This window comes from Ambystoma mexicanum, chromosome 7p (genome assembly GCF_040938575.1).
Source record: "Ambystoma mexicanum isolate Mex_15411 chromosome 7p, UKY_AmexF1_1, whole genome shotgun sequence".
Classification (NCBI taxonomy): domain Eukaryota; kingdom Metazoa; phylum Chordata; class Amphibia; order Caudata; family Ambystomatidae; genus Ambystoma; species Ambystoma mexicanum.
The window spans coordinates 251,124,225-251,148,578 of NC_090939.1; the positions used below are offsets into that span (position 1 = coordinate 251,124,225).

The following is a 24,354-nucleotide window of genomic DNA, read 5'->3' on the forward strand; positions in this document are numbered from 1 at the left end:
CTGTATAGCCAAGAAAATGGCCGCCAAGTTGTCTTGCGGCACTGGTTGAGGGGATTCCGACGGGCGGTCAGGAGCCTCGTCGGCACCCTCGACGTTCTCGTCGTCTCCTACGTCGGATCCCTCCCAACGGGCTGGTCTTCCACGCCAATGCCGTGGCTTAAGACTTCGATCAGCTCCTCTTCAGAGGTTGAGGCCGAATCCATGACAACCTCCTGCCCCCCCTTTTGCTTCTCCGTCGGAGGTTTCACAGGGGTCCTGTCGATGGGCTTGAAAGAGAACTCCCTCTGCGGTGGCAGGGAGACTCTGAGCCCCGAAGTCGCCTTCACTGGTGTAGCCTCCACAGACTGAGCCATGGCCGCTGCGACTGTCTCGATAGAGGCCTTAGCAGGGTGGATCAAGGCTTTCACCACCTTAGGTGCGCTCACCGCCTTCTCCTTGAGGGGAGGTTCACCGCCTCGCTCCCGCTCCGATGGGGCCTTTGAGCTCGACCGGGGTCTCTTCAGGAGCTTCGCCGGGTGCTCGGCCTTCCTCTTACCCGAGCCAGAGCGTTGGCTCTTGGTTGATGGCGCCGGGGAGGATGCGCCCTGCCTGGCAGCCGTAGAGCCCGACCGTTCGGCACTCCCGGTGCCAGCGGACTCGCGGTGCTTGGCCTTCTGTTGGACCCCCGTCGCCGGGGCGCCCTCAAAGGTCTTAGAAGATCGCTCGGACTTCTCGCCTGACGGGCTTTTACCTTCCAGCCAGTTGGCGAGACACAGATGGCGGTCCTTCATGGTCCGCTCCGACATTTTGCCGCAAAATGCAGTCCTTCTCCACGTGCGTCTTGTCCTCATGCAGGCAGTAGAGGCAAAGGGAGTGTTCGTCCTCAAAGACATTCTGAAGCTGGCATCCAGGGCAGACCCTGAACAGCTTTCCGGGCGTCGAGCTTCCCTTCTCCTGGGCCATGACCGAGATGGGCCTGAGAAACTTCTGGAGTCCTCCAAAAGCGTGGCTCAACGAAATCTTCACCCTTGAGGGGCGTAGAGGAATCTGACACGGGTCCCCGTTGATCGGATAAAGAAACTGTGGAGCTTGAGGCTCTTTTGACCGAAAAAAGAAAGAATTTCCCTATGAAAAAGCGCGAAAACGCACTACAGCTCGAGAGCAATAGCACGAGGATCCCAACAAACGAATGTGCGGTAAAAATCTGAAGATGGCTGCCAGAGGCGGGGCTTAGGGAGATGGCAGTCATTGGCTGTGGTCAGTATGACGCAGAGATCAGTGATTGGTTACTACTACGAAAGACAGATCAGAAACGAAACTGATACTGATTTTTCTTTACCGAGGATTCCCAGCCTGACGACGGGGAATATTCATGAGCATGTGAATCCATGCCAGACCCCATGCTGGAGAAATATCGAAATCACCAAAAAAGACCTTGGCACTGGGGAGGGGGGACCCATGGCAGTTAAGGGGTTAAACACTACATACAGATTTCTGGTGGTATATGGGAGACCATATGGCTCCAGTATACGCAAACATGTTTATGTACTTTTTTTGAAAGCCTCTTTTATGTACACAATGATCAATGGTAATACCATACCATTTTAAGCTTATGGTTATGTTAATTGCATATATGAACATGCTAAATTTACAATGAAAGCAAGTAAAAAGGGATTTAGAGGTGAGAATCATTCACTTTGACAATACATTTAAGGCATATATGTTTATAAAGCCAACTAATAGAAACAATCTATTGCAGGTTTTCATCCCCACCACCCCCCAAAAGTAAGAAATATACCGGAGATTGCTATATAGTTAATTTATGCGAATTAAAAAGTATTCGAGAGAAGATTATCTGCAGGTACAAAATTGACTCCTTGAGGAACTAATTAATTGGAAGAGGTTTAAAGCACAAAGGAAAGGATCTGACATTGTAACAGCCTTTTACAAGCAAAGAGGACCCCGTGTACTTTAAGTTTTGTTTTCCATCACCAAGTATTTCAAGCTAAGTTATTATGAAACCTTATGATAGAGGATAAATGTCCATACTCCACTTTTTCTGAATCCATCTGTTTTCGGTTAGAGAAAACATGCTTTAATGAGAAATCGTTTTTTCAAGCAGACGGATTGCAAGATTTATTAACTAGATTTACCTCAAAAAGTGGCTCCTTCCACTGTCAGAATTTTTACAGCTTATCAAGGGATGATAACATCCAGAATCCCTATACAGGAAAGAATCTTTACTACATTATGCAACCTGTGATTCTACTGATGTGCTGTATGCTTTGAAACGCCCATGTGGTCTGTATAATGTTGGACTAACGAAAAAAGCAAACCGGATGTGTTGAGATGGATTTCTGAACTCTGACCTGGAGGGGCAGAGGTTCAGAAGGCCAGCCTAGTTTCTTGGAACAGGGTAACCTCTGGATAAGCCAGACCAATCAGGGTAGCTATGGCAGGCGGTCAAGACTAGGATGACTGTAGGACCTCAATGAGCACACAAAGCAAGGACACTTACAAATTACTCCAGACAGGTGTTGTATCAAAAATATAGACACATTTATTGCAAGGCCTTTGTAACATAGACCATAGCAAATGAATCACAGTAACGCTAAGTAAACCAACACACCACTATCCGTACAATGTATATACAAGACCATCGGGGTCTAAAGGGTTAAATGCACAAAATATGTCGACAACCTAGAGGGGAAGGAAACGGGCAATGCAGATAGTCTTTAGGCCCCTTTCGACATCGACAATACACCCAAGAGGCAGTCCAAGCCCTAAGAAGAGAGGAGCCTTGTGCTCAATAGTACATGCAATGCAAGTGCACACGGTTGTTCCAATTAGCAAAATAGGGTCTCTTCAGGGGTCTCTAGCAGCTCAGTAAGGTGGATGAGGCGATGCAGAACAAGTTCCCACTATTCAGGGAGGACCTCCACTTGAAGGCAGAGGCAGGGGCAGTTCCAGAGAGTGGGCTGGAGTCGCTAGTTCACACTAGCAGTGGAAAGGAGAGGGGCACCCAGGGGCCACTTGTGCGTAAAAAGGGCCCTTGATGCCAGGGGCCACTGGTTAGTGTTGGAAGTACTCACCGGTCCCAAGCGCACTCGGACCCAAACTTCGCCCGTTCAGTCCACTCGGTTTGCAGGTTCGAACGCAACAAAAAGGAAGTCTCTGCGGCTTTCATTCCCTGAGATACAGCTATGATTCCCAAACGGGACAGTGGCGATTTCTCTGCTCCGGGTGGATCAATCCATCCAGTTTCACTGCAGTAGGCTTCAGGGGCAAGAGGGTCACAAATGCAGCGTACTTGCAAAAGACGTTGCCGCGGCTGGGGAACACGGTAACTGCGCTCACACTCTGGTCCCGACGCACTCGTCTCACTTCAGACCTGGGAATGCCAAGTGTACGAAATTCGGTGTGAGGGTGCCGGGGACACAGAGCTAGCAGTATAGCAAGTTTCAAGAGCCTCCTCAAAACTGCGGCAGTGATAGAGCAAAGCAACTGGGTAAGCTGGTCAGCCCACTGGTTGACCCAGGGACACTTCTGAGAAAGCTTACTTGCAGGGTTTGATGAAAGTGCCAAGAATAGTTGGCCCCACTATTCCAATGGATTGAAGCGTCTTCGCAGACCTTCTAGGACGAGCAGAGGGGTCCCACGGGACGACAGCGGGCTCAGGGTGACAAACCTTCCAGCGGGTCACCAGCTGCTTCTCAAGTCGGCTTCGTAGTTGCAGGATACTTTGATCCTATCCTTCGTTCAGTGAAAACTCAGGAGATCGACCTGGTATGGGTGTTTTTGGCCTCCTCTTATCCAAAGTTCCCCTCACGCCAAAACGAAGAGGACCCCAATGGGAGATCTTCCCACAAACTCACTCCATACGTGGAGGCACACACCCAAGGCATGTAGAAGCCAGAGAAAGCATTGGGTTTCGCGGGAAAGTGCATGACCAAATAACGACTGACCAGTGTCGACTCGACCTGGGGAAGATGAAGGGGCAAGATGGCCCAAGGACAGGACAAAGGACCTTGTGGCATGGCCATTTTGGAGCCAGGCCACCTATTTGTGCCAAATGCGGTTACCATGGCAGGAAAGGGTTAAAAATAATGCAAAAAGATAGCTGCTACCAGTCGAGAGGATCTAGGGCCTTCGGAAATTACTATAGACCCAAGTGTGCTGTATGGTAAGATACATTGCACACTTGTTACATGTTGCACAAAAGTTGCGCCACGGGAAAAGGACTAAGGGAAACAAAGTCTCCCAGTACTGACTGTCTTAAGGGCATGTCAGTTTCCCCATAAAAAGTGAGCAAAAGCCCAGAGGAGTGCAGCTGAAGGCTGTGCTTCTCTGGCAAAGTCAGTCAATGGTATCTAAACAGCAGAAAAAAGTTTGGGGGTGTAAACATGGAGGGAAAATTACATACAATTATGAAATCTTTCCTAACAGATCTGAGCATAATTTACGGCTTGCGCTAGCATTTAATCTACATTTGCAATTCACTACAGGTGTTGGGGAGAATTCTCTGTTAAGGCTAATTTCCCAAACCTAGTGAGTCCCCCAGCAGCTTTGCTGGATTTTTGGAGTTTATTTTTTTCTCCTGCTAAGAGTGAGACTCTTTCTCCCACTCTTAGGCATGATTTGAGAATGTCCTTTGACTGTGAATGTGTTTTATGGGCTATGGGGGTCTTTTACTCCATAGGACTTCATGTGTTTTTGGTATGTATGTTACACAGCACCCTCAGTGCAGTAACACAGGGGTGTCATAGTGGCCCCAAACAGACTCCATACCCTGGGACTGACTACTGTCTCCCAGGGCATGTAAAGTCACCATTGGCTTTACTAGTCTCAAATTGTGAACAGAACCAGTACAAAACATCATATTGTGGAAGTACTGGTAGAGGTAATGCGATTGCCCCTGGGTCTGTTTTCCAAGGGGGCACTGTCCAGTCCCCCCTTGTCGAGTTTCTGGCTGGTGGCAGTGGATACCACGCGAAATATTCCACCGGAATATTTCCTATGGGATTTTCCCATTGATTTTAAACGCACCACTTTTTGGTGCAATGTTAAAGATACCGCTGGGTTATTTATTTAATATTTATTCCCCGGTTGGGTCCTTTTGCCAGGACTCTGTTTTAAAATGGCGTTTGTGTTCGCCTCTGAAACTCTCACCCAAGTCGAGCCCTTTGTTCCACTTTTTGGCGGGCTTCTCCACAGAAGCCCTCCAAATGGTGCCACACTGTCTAGGGTCTACAGGATGTGTGGGAGGGGGATTAGGCACCCTGGACTGAGTTGCCTTGGCAACTCAAGTCGCACTCTTGTGAGATTGGCCCAGTGGTGAGCCGCCCGGCTCACTACTTAGCATGTTTGAGTGACAGCTAGGCTGTTGAACCGGGGTTTTTCTGCATAAAAGCAGGGCTTTGGGGACTGGAACTTCAGAAGTCGCCACAGGACCTAAAGAATCCGAAGAGGGGAGAAGCTGAGCCATCTACAATACCACCACCACCACCGGTGGAGCCCTGCTGTACGAACTCACTACTTCCCCAACGACAGAGGAGATCTTCCAGGAGAGTCTTCTTTCCTTTGAGCTGGTGGGACCAACCAGTTCGCCTTTTTCGCCTCCCTGGATTGTCTCATGGTCGAATCGCCCGTGCCAAGCACCCCGGCGGCCGGATAGCCACGCTTTACCACTACCGCGAATAAAAGGGTCGTACCTTTTTATCGGGAAACTCCACGGCTGGTTTCTTCCCTGGCAGTGCAACGACCTCCAGCTTTCTTCCTCGTCAAGATCATCTCTTCCTCTGGTTGAAGCCATGACTTGCACCCGCTGCCAGGAACAACTGCCACCGCTGGAGCGTTCTCACCATTTCAGGTACTGTGTCCCGCCTGGTCTCCCTTGCAACAGATTGTCCAAGGTGTCCCGTAAATCCTTGACTTGCTAACTGGGTTGACCTCAGACCTGCTAACTTTGCCTTTCTGAACTGATCCAACCTCTTTTTGACTTTTCTGCAAAGACTTTGAGTGCATTTCCACTGTGTGATCTTGGGCACATTCCGCCTTGCTCTCTCCAAGAGTGGGCATGGCCTATGAACTTTTTGCTCTACAGTAGACCCTGCCTTTCTTGACTTGCTGTGGTTTCTTAAAAGTGTTGGTACTGTGTTATTTTCCTACTCTGCCTTTTCTCTCCCTTTTTAACCGAATTATTGGACTGCCATCTACGGTTACGCTTTCACTTCTGTTTTGCTAAATAAGTGGTATCTTAACCTAGACTTGTTGAATAATTAATTAGGGAGGTGTATATACAAAGTGACTGTTTGAACTTGCTTGATATATTAGTGCCAGTGTATTTTCTTAAGTGTGTTTTTAAATAATTATACACTTTTAATACCAAAGCTCTGGTCTGTGTTTGCTTGTTCTACTGTATTTTTAGCCCCATTGTGTATACTCTATATACTGCCTAACTCTTCTTGAGAGAAGTCTGACTGCTCAGCCACAGCTACCAGGTAAATCTGGGTGGTGCAGACTGCTACCAATTGGGTTTACTGCTTACTCCTGTAGTCTTAAACTTTTTGCAGTGGTGTCTAAGGGAACTGCACAGGTTTCTGCCTAACAGAAGGCCTACTGTAGCACAAATGCAATTCATCTTGGAAGTGGTCAAAGTACAGAAAAGGGGAGGTAATATTACGAAATTGCTAGCACAACATGAAATGTACTGAGTTGATAAATGATCTGTACTTGCCCAGAAATCGAACATTGAATTTACTACTATTTATTAATATGAACAATATTCTAGAATTAGGAGGAATTCTCTTAATGACAGTTATCATTCATTAAAGCACTGAGGAGCCTGTGCATGGCGTTAATTAGGCCATTGACCTAGAGAGTTATGCTGAAATGTATTGCATTATAAGATGCATAAAGTGGAAACCGGTTTAACAATGACATTTATTATCTACAGATCTAAACTAACACTTTACATTTGGAATATTACGGTGTTCCTACTACACTGAACACCTTGAATTGTTAATTACATATAATGGGTATTCCATTTCATTGTTATTTTCCTCTTTATATAATCAGATGTGCACTAGAGATACAGATTTTCAAACTAACAACCAATAAGCTTAAAGCTGGGGATTGTGAGGAGATGGACGCAAGCTGTAACATGCTATTTGTTAAAATTAACAAAGAAATTAAAATTACTGTAATAACTAGAGTACTACTAGTCCATAGCCCCTTTCCTCGATCCTTGTGGGCATCCCCCAGCATGGGGACTGTACGGGGACCTTTGACAGAAAAATGGAGCCTCCCCTATAAATTTAGTAACGCACATGGGGCGTAGCCTCAAGTGAGGGAACTCCCCGCCCTCAGGTGCTTCACCTCAGTCCCCTTTCACCACATCGGACACTTCGATAACTGGCTACACCGACACATAGTTGCCCTTGGCATACTAGCGGGGGGAAGGTAGTTGGGACGCAAGGATGAAAGGTGACTACGAGTACTCCAGTCACTACAGTGGGTAACTTTAATTACTCATACATCCCAGCCCCTTTCATCCATTTTTGTGGGTGATTCCACCAAACAACAAAAATTGGGTGGAGCTGCGATTCCCTGCCTCATTACTAGGACGAAGCAAAAAAGGTTAGTCAGAACCGCCGGACCAAACTATGCATCGCGCATGGAGCTGGTATCCAGTGAGTAGTGCTTATAGACAGCCGATGGAGTGGCCCAAGTAGTCGCCGTGCTGATGCCATCGCAAAACGCATGTGCGAAATGCCACAGATGTGGCCTTGGCTTCAAGCGCACAAGCATGGATCCCCTCAGGAACAGGTTTCCCCATGACCCCATATGCCTCCAAAATGGCTCGAACCATGCAATAGAATCTTTAGAAGCCTGAGAACCGGGGAGAAGCCCCCAAAAGTCACATACAATGCCTCAGACTTCCTGAAGGATTTTGTTCTACAGATAAAAACCTTAGGACCCTCCTGACCTCCAGGGAATGCAGAGCCCTCTCCTAGCTTGCGGGTACAACACTGGTAGAGAGATCTCTTGATTCAAATGAAATGGCGATACTGCCTTGGGCAAAAAACTTGGGCGAGTGCGCTAGATGACCTGGTCTTCGTCTGAGCCATTTACCACGTTACCGCCTGTATCTCATTAACCCTGCGCGCAGAGGTGAAAGCCAACGATAAAACAGCCTTTAGAGTCACCAAGCAGATGTTCACCAAAGCCATTGTCTCGAAAAGCTTGAAGCCGCAAGATCCACAGAGAGGTCCCAGACCAGATGAGGTTTATGCACTGGAGGGAAAAAGCCTAAACAACCCATTAAGGTGGGCCGAACCACCAGGTTCGCTGCTGAAAACACATGCTCAGGGGAATGCTTGGAAGCAGGTATGCACCTGGACTCAAGCCAGGTGCGCCGAAAAAAGCCAGCACGTCAATTAGTGGCCAGGAGACTGGCTCCAGCCCCTTGTCACAAGCCCAATGGCAGAACCTAGTTCATTTGCTCTTATACTGGGAGTCGAGGGCCTCCCCGTTGTCATCTGAAAATTGAGCATGCTGAAGCCTCAGCTGATCAGGAACCAGGCTGCCAGGGCAGGTTTTGGCCCGGTCTGGATGTACCACTCTAATTTGGGTTGGTAAAATGACATAAGAATGTTCAACCCCAAGCGACTCAACTGGTCCGCTTCTGCATTGCTGTCCCCCAGGAGGTGGACTCCGAGATCCAAATCCCCCTCCATCAGGGCACATTCCCAGATCGAAACCGCCTCCCTGCAGAGGAGAGGGGAACGGGTGCCACCCTGCTTTTTCACGCAAGTGGCTTGTCCCTGAGGGGCAAAATTCCCTGAGGGCCAGGCCTGCTGCCCTGAGCTGGAGCAGAGTGATATGCGGGAGGACTTCAGTCCTGGACCATGCTTCATGGATCGCGCAGCCCTCCAGAGTAGCCCCCAGCCCAAATGAAGAGTTCATAGTTATCACCAGGGTAGGCTCTGGTCGGGTGAAGCGGACTCCCACTGAGACATGATCCTCCGTCAGCCACCAGCAAAGGCTGTGCAGCAGTGGTGGTGGTGGTGGTATTGGGATCCTGTCCAACTGAGACCCTGTCTCCTGATCCGAGTTGGCAGACAGGTGGAGCTGGAGGAGCCTCATCTAACAGCGAGTACGCAGGAGGCCATCGGGCCCAGAATGTACTGGAACCGCCATGCTGAGGTGGTCCAGTTGGCCAGAAACTGTCCCACTGCATTGCGGAGGGACATAAGCATCTCACGCGTGGGGGACTCCTGCTGAACAGTAGTGTTCCAACGCACCTCTAGGAAGACCAGTCCCTGAGACGGGCATAACTGCGATTTCCTCTGGTTGAGGGAAAAACCCCAGCTGATAAAGCCAATCTCTGGCAGGAGTGCACCACCCCTTTGGATGACAAAGGGAGGTCGGGAAGAAATTCCCTGAGCACCCGCCACAGCTTCTGGTTATTGGCCTGCCGCAGATGTAGCCCATAGATGGAGTAACAGCGTTTTCCCAAAGACTCCTCCTTGGAGAGGCCATTGGAGGCAGCCCCCTTGGAGGAAGACGACGGACTATGGTTTAGATGAGGCCGCTGCAACCACAGAAGAATGGGATGCAGGTGGGAGGGCAGGAGGATTTGGCTCCCCGTCCGTCAGCCTAAACCTGCTGTCCAACTTCTTGTTCATCTGGGCATTGGACTTGGGCTTCTGTGCCACCTGCAGGACATCCTTCTGTATGGGAATGCCAGTATTGGATAATGGATCATGGTGTGTTTGCCTAAGGGGGTGGGGGAAGCGACTTCCTCGGGAAGAGGGACCCCCAAAAACTCTGCCAGGCCATGAAGGCGGTCTTTACCAGATGCCAAGTGTTCATCGTCCTGAGCACCATCCTCATTGCCCCTGTCCACACTTTTCTTACAGACTGAGGGGAATCTGGACCGTGGGACACAGGTGCCGGCAGCCCACCACTACCCCTAGGCCCAGATCCTCAGATAGGTCCAACGGCCGCACCATCTGAAGGAGCAGGAGGGTCCCGCACTGCTGGAGCAGTTGCCCCTCCCCCATCGAATCTTGAGCCCCTGCTACAAGGTAGGCCTTGGGGAATCTCTTCTGCCACCCATGCTGCTAACGGCAGCCCCTCGACGAGCGAGTCGAGATTCCACCACAATAACCATCTCCAGTGCAGTGAATGCACCGCCCTTCTCATTTGTGCAAAATTGCTATATTTGCACTTTTATCTGGCTTTTAGCCCACTGCCAGCAGACGTTGCACACGAGGAAGCCAAATCCAAGATGGCCGACTGCTTCCCCGGTGCCGTTGCCCTATCTGCTTTGCCTGGCTCAACCGCCCCTCGCCTCCGATTGGCCTACAGAGCTTCTTTTCAGCCCAATCCATCGCCGTTAGGCGATCGCCGTCCCACCAACGAAGTACCACACACAAAGGACTGTTTCCTGTCCTACCCCGGTCCATGCCTGTCTCTGCCTCATGGAAAGCCACTCTGCCCGACGCTGACCTGTGACCTTGCCATCCCAACTACGGCCATCCGGGCCAAGCAAAACTACAACAGGGATTCAAGTGGAAGGCTCGAGTGTCACCTGCTCTATATAACCACTGATACCACATTAGGGGGGGGGCCTCCTAAACGCCCGGTGATCCACATGCTGCTCACGAACTGTAAGTGTGAACCCTGAAACGCCACCACTGTTATTCCGGATGTAAAACCCATCCCTCATCCTATCCCATCTGCACCATTATGCCTCAGACTGAAACGTCAGTGTCTTCGCATGTTGCTGTCCCACTACATCTTCGCTTAAATGTCTCAAGTGTCTTACCTTGCATCCAAGTGCTGCCCTTCCTACTCTGAATGTAGGTGTTACCCCACTTCATCTCCGCTCAAGTGTTTTACCTCAATTCTAGATGTTGCCCAACTGCATTTCTAGCTCATGTGTTTTACCTCTATGTTTAGTACTATGTTAATATGTCCATAGCTTATCCATGTGTCTAAACCCAGTGTCTCATCAGACAGGTAATAAGTAGACAATGCACTGACAGTTTTCTAACCTGTACTGCATACTCACACATCGAATTCATATTATTTAGGCCACTACGCCTTAGCCTAGGAAGCATTTACACTGTACGGTTTCTACCTATCCAATTACAGCGGTAGCTCCGCATAATGTTAAGATTACTCATTATCTATTGCATAATGGCCATATCTACATTCCTTGTCGCTAGCACTCAGGACTGCCACACCTGGGTCCCCCCCATGCGAATCAGTACTTATCCCACCTAATACGACTGATAGTTATAAATAACCGTGCCCACATCTGCTCAAAGCATTATGCTGTGACAAGACCAGTAGCCTATGCTTTCCAGCCCAGCTCGACCAATGATAGAAATAATAACCTACGTGCCAGACTCAACAAACTACATGAGTTGCCTAGAAGACTTCTCCCCGCTACAAAACGTGAAATGAAATGCCAATGCTCCTAATTTCGTTCCTACCCCACCAGCCACAACGAATTCTCAAACCCCTAAATCTAAGCTTAAGTCTAGTGCTTGAAGTATACCAAATCTTGCACAAATCAAAGTGGTAACGGAAGCTCATTCCTACAAAGGAGCGCTCCTCAATGTAAGATCACTAGTTGCCCACACACTTGACATAGCAGCCCTAATTACTGAAGCTAACTTGGACTTCATGGCTACAACCAAGACCTGGCTACATAATGCAGCAGGGCCGTCACTTATGCTGGCCTTCCCTGACGGTTATACTATATTTAGGCAAGACCGAGAGGGCACCCGCGGAGGCGGAATTGCCATTATACCCAAAACGAATCACTAAGACTAGCCCCTACCCAAACCTTGCAATCTTGTGAAGCCCTTACGGCTAAACTCCCTATAAACACCCAATCAATAACTATTCATCTAATTTACAGACCCCAGGCCCGCTTGGGACCTTTGAGGAGGATCTGCACAGTCTACTAACCAACAATGTTTGAACTACCTCACAACTGTTCGTACTAGGGGACTTTAACCTAGGATTTAACCACCAAGCGGACGTGCACGCTTTAACCATTGCTAACACTATCAATTCATTAGGATTATCCCAGAAAGTTAACAATCCTACCCACTTGAAGGGTAGAATACTAGATTGGGTCGCTGATTCCAACTGTACAGCCGCCATCTCTTCCATCTCGCCATTACCCTGGACCGACCACTCACTGGTGTCCTTCAATCTCTTAACCACCCGACCATCTACCACAGTTCTACCTATGGCACCATCATGCCTAACTAGAAACAAGAAGAACATGACAGTGGACAATATCATTCCTGCTATCCTCCCAACACTAAATACACTGCCCGACAACCTAGACCCCAGTGTACTAGTTCACGAATACAATAAAATCATGCTTGATACTATGGACAAAATTGCCCCACTCAAACTGCGAACAAGTAAACCTAAGGCCCACTTAAACAAATGGTTCACGCCTGAACTTAAGGCCTTACGCCTAACAAAGAGAAAATGTGAATCTGCCTGGAAACTATGCCCAACTGATGAGAACAAGGCGAAACTAACCTCTAACTCTAGCCACTATAAAAATGAAGTCTGCCTGGCAAAGCAGAACTCATACAAGGACCGCATTGCCAACTCTAATACGAGCATGAAGGAACTTTTTTCCATAATGAAAGTACTTTAGTCACCTATTGCCACACCAGACACTTGCACCAAGGATCAAACCTGGTGTACAGATAACCAACACGCACTAGCAAATAAAATAAACACCCTCCAAAATAAAATCCAACTAAAAAAAAAGACTCACTAAACCTTCCTAATCTGCCCAAGCCACCACCTAATGCTACCCTCAATAACAAGACTAATAAATTCTCCTTCACCAAAACTACTACAAAAGAGGTAGAGAAAATCATCCTTTCCCTTAAACCCTCTAATTGTAAAGGTGATATCTGCCCTGCACAGATAATAAAAGATGTTGCCAGAGATTTATCACCTTTCATCTCCAAACTCATTAATGCCCCTTTCTCCACAGGCAACATCCCCACCAACTTAAAACAATCTTGGGTGCTCCCACTTCTCAAGAAGCAGACACTTGACCCTCTCATCCCTACTAATTACTGTCCGATTACCACGGTACCATTTTTATTGAAGATATTGGACAAAGGGGCTTATACACAGATTAAAAAACACCTCGAACTGCATAAGTTACTAGGAGCTAGACAATCTGGCTTCTGTCCACTACATGGAACTGAAACAGCCCCCAATGATTTAAAGACCCAAATAGATGAACTGAGAGATCAAGGAAAGACAGCACTCCTCCTACTTGATCTCTCGGCTGCATTCAATCTTGTGGACCACAAGGTCCTCTGTAGACATCTGGGCTCTGCTGCTCATTTCTCCACCCAGGCTATCAGATGGATAGAATCCTTTCTGAGTGACTAAGAGTTTTATCCCCCTCAGCAGCAGTTGACCTGACACCCATCACATGTGGAGTCACCCAGGGCACCTGTGTCTCCCCAATATTATACAACATCTTCACCAAACCTCTGTTCGATTATTTGGACCATCTAGGTATCACCTACACTAACTATGCAGATACACAGATTCTCCTCCCGCATTATGGGGATCATATTAAGGACAGGGAGTTGGTGAATAGAGTGTATCTCATCATTCAGGCATGGATGGCATCTCATGGTCTTTGCCTAAATGATAAGACAAGAGTTGATCATTTTGGGCACGCAGGCCAACATCAACAAATTAGGCCCAGACTACTCCGCGTTCAGAAATATTATCAAGGTCTCTAGGGAAGTAAAAACGCTTGGTTTTTACCTTGATTCTACCATGTCATTCACTAAACAGGTTAATTCCTTAGCGTCAACTACAGCCTATACCTGTAAATTAATAAGAGCAGGTAAGCCCTTCCTATCCAACGATAGCTGTATGATCCTAGCGAGAGCCTTAATACTTTTCCGACTCGACTACTGTAATACCCTTTACAGTAGTGCCAACAAAGCCATTACCCAAAGACTACAAACTCTACAAAATGATGCCCTAAGAGCTGCACTTGGCATAAATAAAAGGGAGCATACCTCCAATTAAACGCCAACATAAATGGCTTTCTACTGATAACAAAATCCATCTGAAAATGATCTCCCTGACCCATAAAGCCCTCAACAATGCAGAAAAATATCTACCAGACCGATAAGAACTGCCAATTCTAATTGCCTGGTAGTACCAAGATTTAAACTTGCCAAAATTGGCAACATCAGCTTCCCTGTGATAGCCGCTAAACTATGGAATGCTTTGCCACATAACCTAAGAGCAGACCAACCCTTCTCACACTTCAGAAGGAATTTCATCAAACACATCAATTCTAATAACTTGTAGATACCCATGTATCTTTAGCCTAACTTGTTTGTATATATGTATTAGAAAACCATCAACAAATGTATATAATTCTAACATTGTTTGTAAACTTATTGTACCTTGTATATTATTCGTCTGTAATTATCTGTATATACCTGTAAGTATGTAAACTGTACATTTTTGTAACATTGTCAATGCTAGATTCTTGTAACATTGTAAGCTTTGCATATTCTTTCTGCTGCGCCTGGTTACCTCAGGGTCTGGCGCGCATTATAAATTACTAAACGGCTGTTGAGGAGAAGACTGTGGTGGTACAGCAGGTGGTGGAGGTGGTTGACCAGAACCACCGGTGGAGCCTGAACCGGCAGAGAAGCAGGGAGCAGTACCCAGAGGAGGAAGCCGAGGCGGCGCCCTCTGCAGGATGACATTCACAATGTCCTTCAGCAGTCACTTCATCTGAAGGGAACGCATGAGGAGGAGGAAGCACTCAAAGAAGCAGTCCTCGCATGCAGTCTGATCCCCCAGGGACAGGACCTAAGCTCCTGGTCAAAGTGCTGAGGAGTCTGCTGTATGTAGCCGTATGACTGATGGGTAGATGTAGGGGACCAAAAACCTGCACCATAGGATCTGCTGCTGCTTCCAGAGGGAAGGGTGCCGGGATCATCCTGCAAAGCCTATTCGATGGGCGGAAGCACCAGCGGGCCTGGAGCTGTTTCCAAGATGGCCACCTGCCTGGTGGGCCCCGCCACATGCCGCCCTACCATTTTAAAACCTTGCGCCACACCCTCCGTGGAAGGACGCCAAGGCCCTGAGGCAAGTGAGGCCTCAAACACAAGAGGATACAGCTTGGGTCTTGCAAACTAAGCAGAAGAGTCGACCTCTGGTAGGCACCGAGCCCTCAGCTGGCCAGCCGGGAGTCCGCCCTTGTTCACGGCCCCGGAGAGCTCTGGCTGGCTGGAAGCCCTCGGCACCTGCGTCTCTAACTGTTCTGGATGTAGCCAAGGACAGCCTCTTGGAGGTGCCACTCTATCCCTTACTCCCCTGGGGTAGAAGAGGATGAGCCCGATCGTCCTTCTGAGGACAGCCTGGTAGGGCCTCTGATCCCCTCAGCTTGGGAGCTGGTAGCCTTAGCGGCATCAGGGCTGCCAGAACCTGAATCCGAGGAACCCTGGTCCGTGGGAACCCTGGGAAGGTGTCGCTGTGCTGCAGAGCCATGCTGAATGGAGGGCCTACTTTGTCTTTGCGAAAGGTCCTGGACACTAAGTCCTTAAGTGGGGCGTGGGGTGAAAGATCTTCCTCTATCACGACAAATGATTCTTCAACACCCTGTGACCGAGAGCGCTGCAGGCCGAACAAGATTCCCAGCGGTGGTCTGGCCCCAAGCACTCCAGACCAAGTGCATGGGGGTCCGAGCCCGGGAATGAACTGACGCATGAAGCCTCCTACGGTAGACATGCCCTGGGGATGCAAGGGACTGAAGGGAAATTAAATAATTGACAAAAACAAACTAGGATCAAGCAGGAAGCTAAAAACGTCCCTGCGCTGGCTGCCAGGTCCGACACTGTCCGTGAGGGGGAAAAGGGACTGGGGTGAGGTGCCAGAGGGCGAGGCGTTCCAACACCCAAGACCGTGCCCTATACTAAATGTAAAGAGGAAGCTCAATTGTTCACTGTCAAAGGTTCCGGTGCCGTCCCCATGCTGGGGGACGCCCACAAGGATGGAGGAAAGGGGACGGGACTTACGAGTATGGTCAGTGTGATGTTAAAGGGAGAAAGCAAATAAGGAGAAAGCCCAAAGTAAAATGGTTTTAGCATTTTTGTTGTCAGTTTAGAACGGCAGATACAAAATATAACAAGGTAAACCAGACCGTGTAAGCTTAGAAGTACACATTTTGGCTGTTATAGTTTGGCAGTTGGTTTTGATCTGTTGTTATGGTTTCTTTATTTTGTAGTTTGGACCTTTGGGAGGGAACATATCTAACAGTTGAAGGGGGTCTGATCTAAAATCAGATATGAATCAGTTGTGTTTTTAGAATATCTTTAAAAAAGAAATTGCAATTGACACAAAAGTCTGCATATGCTTTTAAACATTCTATGTGGAGACAATATTCTAAGACCTCCATAAATTGTGATATTTCGACAGTAAGGCCAGCATATATATGCAGTGTTTGATGACATTTCCTCAAGTGAAAGTACGCAGTATGCTCCTTGCAAATAAGGTTGGTGTATGCTTTTGAGACGAGGATTCGATTTATTGACACCATAATAGCTTATTTTACTTCTTGCAATATATGTTTACCAGATGGTTGAAGTGGCGCATTGCAATCCAAAACACATCACGATTAGAACATGGAATGAAATTATGGCTATATAAGCATACAAATTGTTGTGCTGAAATGCTTGAAGGTTTTAAATATAAAATAATGCATGTTTGAGAAGGGTTTTGATAGTGTGTCTATACTATTGATTTATTGGAACACTTTAAATTCAATATATTCTAACATACTTTAAATAGATTTGCAATGAATAGTAAAAAAAGACGTTAAACTTATAAAATTGTGTTAGCATCATACGTGAATATACTTACTTTGTGTACTGTAGAATACTTGAATTAGGATGGGATCTATTCCCTGGGGGTTTGCAGTACGGTTTACACACATTTAGTGGCCAGGATGTACGAAGCCTAAACAAATCTGCACAGAAGGATTTTGCCATTTGGGCTGGCATCACCATCTTGAACTTTTCTAGAAGAATAAAAAGGCTCAGAATGAACTGCAGATCTGCCTGATTTGTTGGGGTGCTGAAAAGCTCCAAGAATAGAAGCCTAGGCCTCTTGGAGGCTAAAACCAATTCCACTGCTCTCATGTGAAGAAGCTTGGACTACTCCAGTAGGCGTGCTGGGTAACCAATCCTAAGCAGCGGGAGTAGTAGATTGAAGAGGAAGCTGAACACTTCTCGAAAACACTAAATGTATCCAGAGGTCAGAAAAGGGATGATGCCAAGAATCTATATCTGCCTGCCTCCAACTGGTGACTCGTGAACCTGGATGCAGATCTCATTGTTTTTGTTTCAAAGGCAGGAGAGGAGGGCAGCGAGTTGGTTCCCTTGGAGGGCCTGTTGTGCTTGCACTGGTGAGTGCTCAGATCTGTTGGGCTGAAATGCTCTCCACACTTGGTAATCTCGGAATCCATGAATGCTTTTTTATCTAGAATCCTGCCTCGCTTAACCTTGGAAAATGAAATTGTTAAGAGGGTTTGGCAAACCAGCCAAACAATGATGTTTGAAAAGTAGTTTTCAATTAGTCTGCAGAAGATTGAAAGCAGTCATTCTAGTATTCATTTTTGCACATGCAAAGTGAACGGGTGGCGAGCATCAATGCTAAACGCCTCATGTCTGCCTCTGCAAAAATACCACAGATGGCCTGGACATGATGTAACAAGGTTTGAAATATGTCCTGTACTATTTGCCTAGCTTCTCCTAACCAGCATGAATGTGTCTGGTCTGTCTGCAGGTGGGGAAGGACGAAAATCAAATCTCACACAACAAATTAGGATTTGCAATCACCAACAGTGCATTTGAAGGTGCAATGCAGCATTTACATAAATCTGTAGCTGTTAGATTACAGTATTCCATCTTCTCGGCTCAACAAAGAGGCCAAAGAAGCAGATGAAAGCTTGTTCCTGGCTTCCCATATAGGGAAGCCTTCAACAGAGGCTGGAAGAGCGTGCTGGGGTGTCGAGGCAGAGTGGTATCTTTGCTCAATTTGTTGGCAGGCATGATCCCCGACTTGTCAGATACAAGGTCAGCAGATCCTTTTTTTATAAAGAAATGGCCTACAGGCCAGCCAAATGAAGTGCTAACATTTCCGGTAGATCACTACCCTCTGGATGGGATCCAGGAGGCGGCGGCCAGCCCAAAAATTGACACATGGTTGTTAAAAAGACCATGCTGGTCGAAATGTATTTTCCTCCTCGTTATCTCTCCTGAAGGTCCCTTTTAAATTAAACTGGCTTGTCCAGAGAAGTTACTGGAGGTGCAATTTCAGCAGCTCCAGAGGGTTTTATTGGGTTGGCAGCATACCAGGGGTACCAGCAGCATACAAGGGGCCCAAAGTTAACTCTCAAATCATTGAATTTTACCTTCAGAATGACACCAACATCTTTCATTGAATGTTCCAATACCTTCACAGGCGATTAGGGGAGGGCAGATGCGCATAGGCATCAGATCAGAAGGCCATACTGCTGTGGAGGACAGTTCCAGCATGACCTCTATTAAAGACTTGACGCCACCAGTCATTTGTTGTGTCCTCATAAGGCACATGAAGTGGTTGAAAAACTGTCTTCACAAGCCTGCCTGGAATTATTATTTTGCAGGAAAGAGGCAGCTGATTTAGTGGATGCATGGGTGACAAGGACCAAAAAAGTATGTTGCTTAATGATGTGAATTGAGGGTAGGCCATATCCCACATTTTGACTGTGCATCACTACATCCTGGGGTTGCATAAAGTCTGAAAACATTAACCAAGGTGCATGCTTCAAGCCCTACCTCTAGGCCTGCGCTCGCCGCACCCCCATCCCCCGCCATCCCTGATGGAGTAACCACAAGAGATGACCGTTTGTCGGACAACAAAGTTTTGCAGGGGCACACAGGAATCTGCCATACAAGGGACCTGTAAGCCCTCGCTTACAGGTCCCTTAAAGCCCTTGGCAATGTTCCCAGAAGAAACTCCTGGGGCTTTTCAGGTATACCTTGGTAGGCTTTGAAGTCCAAGGACTCTCCTCTGCTACATCCCGCTAAAAAAAACACACAAAAAAAACGCTTTTGCCCTTGCCAGCGAGCCAGTAATAAACGTATGGGCCTCAGCAGAGAAGTGAAGCAGACTGACTTGAAAGAGTGGATCTATGTGCCAACTCCCAGCAGAGGATCTCCCTGGGAAGGAGTTTCCGTCACATCCAAACCAGATGGGGTGCCGTGGGAAACCGCAGTATTCACCTTGGCTGCCTTGGTCTTTCTTGAAAAATCAGTTGATTGGTCTGGAGGTCATTTAGAGAAAACCTCCCTCTAGCATTGCAGGCAGTTTGCCAAGGCCCTTGGTTGTCAAACCACTCAAGGCAGTGTGCGGGAAAGGCTTTCGCAGGAAGTGCACCAACAGAACCTGGCAAGAACCAACTTGTTGCACGTCACCATGGGTACAAGATGCCAGGAGAAAGAATTAGAATGAAACAATCAGGGAAGGCACAAAAAATGAGGAAGCTCCATGTTGACAACTGTTCCCATCTGCGCGGGTCAAAGTGGGAAAAGGCAGTGTAGCGCCAGAGAGGGCGTTAGCAGGGCTTGCACGGCAGAGCGATGCCCTGCAGCTGCACCCTGGCACACCTTTAAATTTAATGGGGGGAGGCACACTTTACATTGCAAACTGCTCTAGCCCCTGGTCCAAAGGGGGCACCCCGTGCAGTGTTGAGCAAAGGCGATGGGGCATACAAGTATACAACTTTCTTCCCCATTGAAATCACCTAAGAAAGCTGGCTTGAGTCCCTAAAACCTATAGCCACAGCAATCGATGTCCCCTTTGAAATACAAATAACATTAGCACAGAATACATAACGTTAACATAGGATTATTGATGTGGGGCCTACCAGGATGAGCAAATGCAGGTAAAGGTTGAACAGCAGGGGTTCCATTTGACAAAGGAGGCACTGCTGCTGGAGGGAGAGATGAAACTAAGGGTGGAGACATTCCAACGACTGAAATAGGAGGCATTGGCACTGGAGCTACTGCTGCAAGATGCGGTATACTAGCAATACCTGTAGGCAAAAAAAAAAAAGAAAAAAAAATGAAAAGGCTCAAAATATATATATGAATTCAATGCAATTAACACAACTTACCCATCGGCTATTTAATTTCCTTTTAAAATTACAAAACATTACTCAATGTGTTTGGTCCAAGACAGAAGACATCCAAATGGAATCATTTTAGTGAATATCATTAACAGTCAGAAAGAAAAAATCAGTCTTACGCCAATGTAAAAAACAACCCCATCCCCAGTCCAAGAAGCTAACAACCTGAAGACCGCCACAAGCCCTCAGTACATCAAAGATCAGGAAATGCATGAAAGCTACAACAAACCGCTATTGTGGGTTGATCTATAACTTTGGTTACAGGAAATATACCTTAACAAAAGATCTAAATGCATACTGTGGTCAATACTACTGCCACATTTCTCTAGACTTGAGATCTTTCAGGAAAATGAATAGTGACTGGCTTCCTTTAGAAGTCAGATATCTAATAAACATAATTTCCTAAAAGAGGACTATGAAGTTTGAAGAGCAGATTTAAAAACCAAATACTTAAATATGAGAATTCAGTGAGTTAGGATAGGCACAAATTTAAAGGGTGGAACTTTACTGATGGCAAAATTGGGTACAGCCACACAGGTGTAAATAAGATGCCACAGCCAGGTATGTGGGAGATTTCACAGTAAAATATGTAATGCTTAGGAAACTTTACAAGATCCAAATGCACACACACAGAGCTTGAACTCAAAATAAAATACACTTCAAATAAAGTATAGCCAGCCTATCCAGCACCAGTTGTAATGACAAAGACCATAAGAAAGGAAGGCTATATCCACCAAAACTTTGGAACGTGGAGAGGTTACAGTTGGCTGTATACCTTTGAAGTGCCCCGTGGAGGTATAGAAGTCCTACTTACAGTGACGTCTAACTCCAAAGTAGTTATTGTGCTCGTAGGACACACATTGTGTGAGAAAAGGCGAAATTACTTACTAATAATGTTTTATGCATTCTTCACCCACATATTGTCCATTTTTAGAGAACATCCCCTCAGCATCAACTGCTCGGAAAATGTCCACAGAGGGTGGAATGCTGCTTGACGTTTCGCAACCTCCTTGTGTCTAGAACCGCGCCTCTTAACTATGGACGGGACGTTGATAGTCTTACTTTAGGAATGCACTACAGCCCTGTGGGGCAAAAGAATCGCCCCCAACCTAAGTTCCCCAACTTTTTCCACCCCAGGCTCAGCCTTCGAGAGAATGTCCTGTACAGTGAAAATTACATTTCATTTTTTGTAAGGAACAAAGGTCAATTAACGAAAAGTCCACAACTACAAGAGAAGAACAAGTTACTTATCCCAAGGAACTGGATGTTCCTCCCACGTATTCCTCCTCTTTGATATTCGATATCCAGCTTAAGCTGCTTCAGAAAATAATTTTGGCAGATGGCGCTGTGCATCGATGCAGTCGACCCGATGTCCCTTGAGGCCCTCTGTCTCGGGGATGATGTCATTGAAGCCATATATCGCACGCACACCGCCCATTGGCTTCAATTCTGTTTTTACGTACAATAGAAAGACCATCATAACTGCAGGAATGAACACACTCAACCATGAATGAGCGAAAGCTGTAATAGCATGGGAAATTCTACTGTGTCCTCTCACGTATTCCTCATCTCTAATAGACTCCCAAAGCAGTATTAGATTTGGTGAAGGGAGTCAATTTTTTTTTTTTTTTTAAGATTTTCATGAACAGAATGCAGGACTGCTTTTCCAAAGCTCCCCATCCTGACAGAGTGAAGACTCCAGGCAGCAATGTTTTATGAACGTTTGAATAGTGGACCATGTTGCTGCCTCAAATACTTTACCGGTACAACCGTTTGCAGGGCTGTAGAAGTAGCCATGCCCCTGTTGGAATCGGATGTTAATCCTTCAGGAAGATCCTTGCCTGCCAGTCTGTAACATACCAAATTTCAAGAATGATCCACCTGGATAAGGTCTGTTTCGTAACAGCTGGAACCCAGTTTGTGGCCTGTTCATGACCATCAGTCTGGCTTCAGAGCTGCCAGAAGCACGGAAACTGCTCTCCTGAACATCCGTGAGGACCTGCTCTCGAACCTTGACTCTAACATTCCACGTGTTCTCATTTTGCTTGATCTCTCTTCTGCCTTTGATACTGTCAACCATACCATCCTGCTCAACCGTCTCCGTGATAACCTGGGTATCACTGGTCAGGCTCTGGCTTGGCTGACCTCTTTCCTCTCAAATCGACCCTCTCAGGTCCAACTGGGGTCTTTCCTGTCTGACATCTTTTTCTCTACCTGTGGTGTCCCCCAGGGTTCTAACCTCTCTCCCTGGCTATTCAACCAGTATCTGGCACTTCTCGCCCACCGCATTGCTGCTCTCTGCCCCAACTTTCAGTGCTATGCGGATGATACCCAGCTCATTTTCAGGCTACCCTCGGCCTCCTCTTCTCCTTCCCTCATCTCTGTCTTTCTGCTATCCAGAAATGGTGTGCCGCCAACGATCTCTGCCTTAATGCCAGTAAGACTGAGATTCTACTCATCGGCACACCCACTCCCTCCTTCCCTGCGGCTCTCTGGCCGGCCTCTTGGCCCTCTTCCTGCTCCTACCTGCAAGGCAAAAAACCTCGGGGTCATCTTCGACTCCACACTCATTCTCTCCTCACATTTCTGACATTTCTAAGAAGTCACACTACCAGCTGCACCTCCTTCGAGGTATCCTTCCTTTCCTCTCCTTCCCCCAGAAGCTCAATGTCTCCAGAGCCCTGGTTCTCTCGAAGCTGGACTACTGTAACAGCCTATCTAAATCTTCCTGCCTCTACTCTCCGCCCTCTGCAACTCATCCAGAACAGGACTGCGAGACTTGTCCTTGGCCTCAAGCCCAGGGACCGTATCTCTCCAGGACTGAAATCGCTACACTGGCTCCCTGTGGCTGTGAGGATTAAGTTCAAAACCCTCTGCATTGTCCACAAGGCCTTCTGGGGCCTGGGGCCAAAATACCTTCAATTCTCCCTTCCTAAATATCTTCCTTCTCGAGCACTTCGCTCATCCGCCTCCAACTCCCTCAGGTTCAGCCGCTTCTCCAAGCAACGAGTTGGGGGGAGATCTCTCTCCGCAGCAGGGGCCTCCCTCTGGAACAGCCTTCCTGCCTCCCTGAAACTTGAGAACCACCTCCGGTTCCAGAAGCACCTCAAAACCTTCCTCTTTGCTTCTGCTTTCTCTCCCCCTCTCCCCTGCTAAATCACTGAAACTGTACTGAATCAGCAACTGGGCCACTCACCAATCTCGGTCCTTAGCCCAGCCACTCTCCCATGCACTGCCTTCCTGGCAACCCCTGCACTGCGGGACTGTTTCTCTATCCCTACAGTCCCCCTTCCCAGCACTTGTCTGCACTTATCTTGTACTTGCCACCAGCTGGCCCATTATTTATCTTGTTCGTTACGAACCCTGTACTGCACTTTCCCCTCTCCCTTTCCCCCTCGCACTTCCCGTCCCATCTACCCATGCACTTGCGCGATCTGAATGACATCTGACCTTGTAGTATCGTTGTCCGTCTCCCTTTGTCCCCCCCCTCCCTGCCTCGTCGCGCCTTGAAAAACTTGTGTATAGGCGCGTTACAAATGCCTTATCATATATCATATCGTATAGCCAATGAAAAGCTAATCATCAATGAAAAGTTTTGACAGCCTAGATATACAAAAGCTCAGAGATCTACCAGGGTCCAACATGTGTAATCTCTCCTCCTCCTTACCAGGATGAGGTGAGGGATAGAAAGAAGGGAAACATTTTCGGTCTAAGTGAAAATCAGAAATTATTTTGGGTAAGAATGAAGGCTTAACCCTCAGAAAAACCCTATCATTATGGAAGATGGTAAAGGGTGGCTTGGATGAAAGTACCTGCAATTCACTCACTACGTGGGCTGATGTTAGAGCTACCAAGAGAAAAGGTTGTTAACTTTTAAATTCAAAACTAAAGTGTAAAGGTTCAAAAGGGAGCACACGTTAGATATTTTAGTACCAGATTAAGGTCCCATATTGTAACCTGGAAAGGAGATGGGGGGGCGGGGGAACACACTGGTGAGTCCTTTTAGAAATTGTGTAACCAGGGGAATCTTGAAATATGAACATTCTTCAGACGAGCGCTTCAAGATGGATAGCGCTGCAAAAAAACCCTTAATAGTT

General features: G+C 47.2%; 1 protein-coding gene across 4 annotated transcripts in view; it reads right to left on the reverse strand.

Annotated features, from left to right (window-relative positions):
• The window catches only part of ITSN1 (intersectin 1), a 3,188,156-nt gene that overhangs the window by 2,762,798 nt on the left and 401,004 nt on the right, over positions 1-24,354 (reverse strand). For all 4 annotated transcript variants that reach the window (XM_069636218.1, XM_069636217.1, XM_069636220.1 and 1 more), the window contains exon 7: positions 19,997-20,164. In XM_069636218.1, the coding sequence (XP_069492319.1) occupies positions 19,997-20,164 (168 nt within the window). The remainder of the gene's footprint in view (positions 1-19,996; positions 20,165-24,354) is intronic.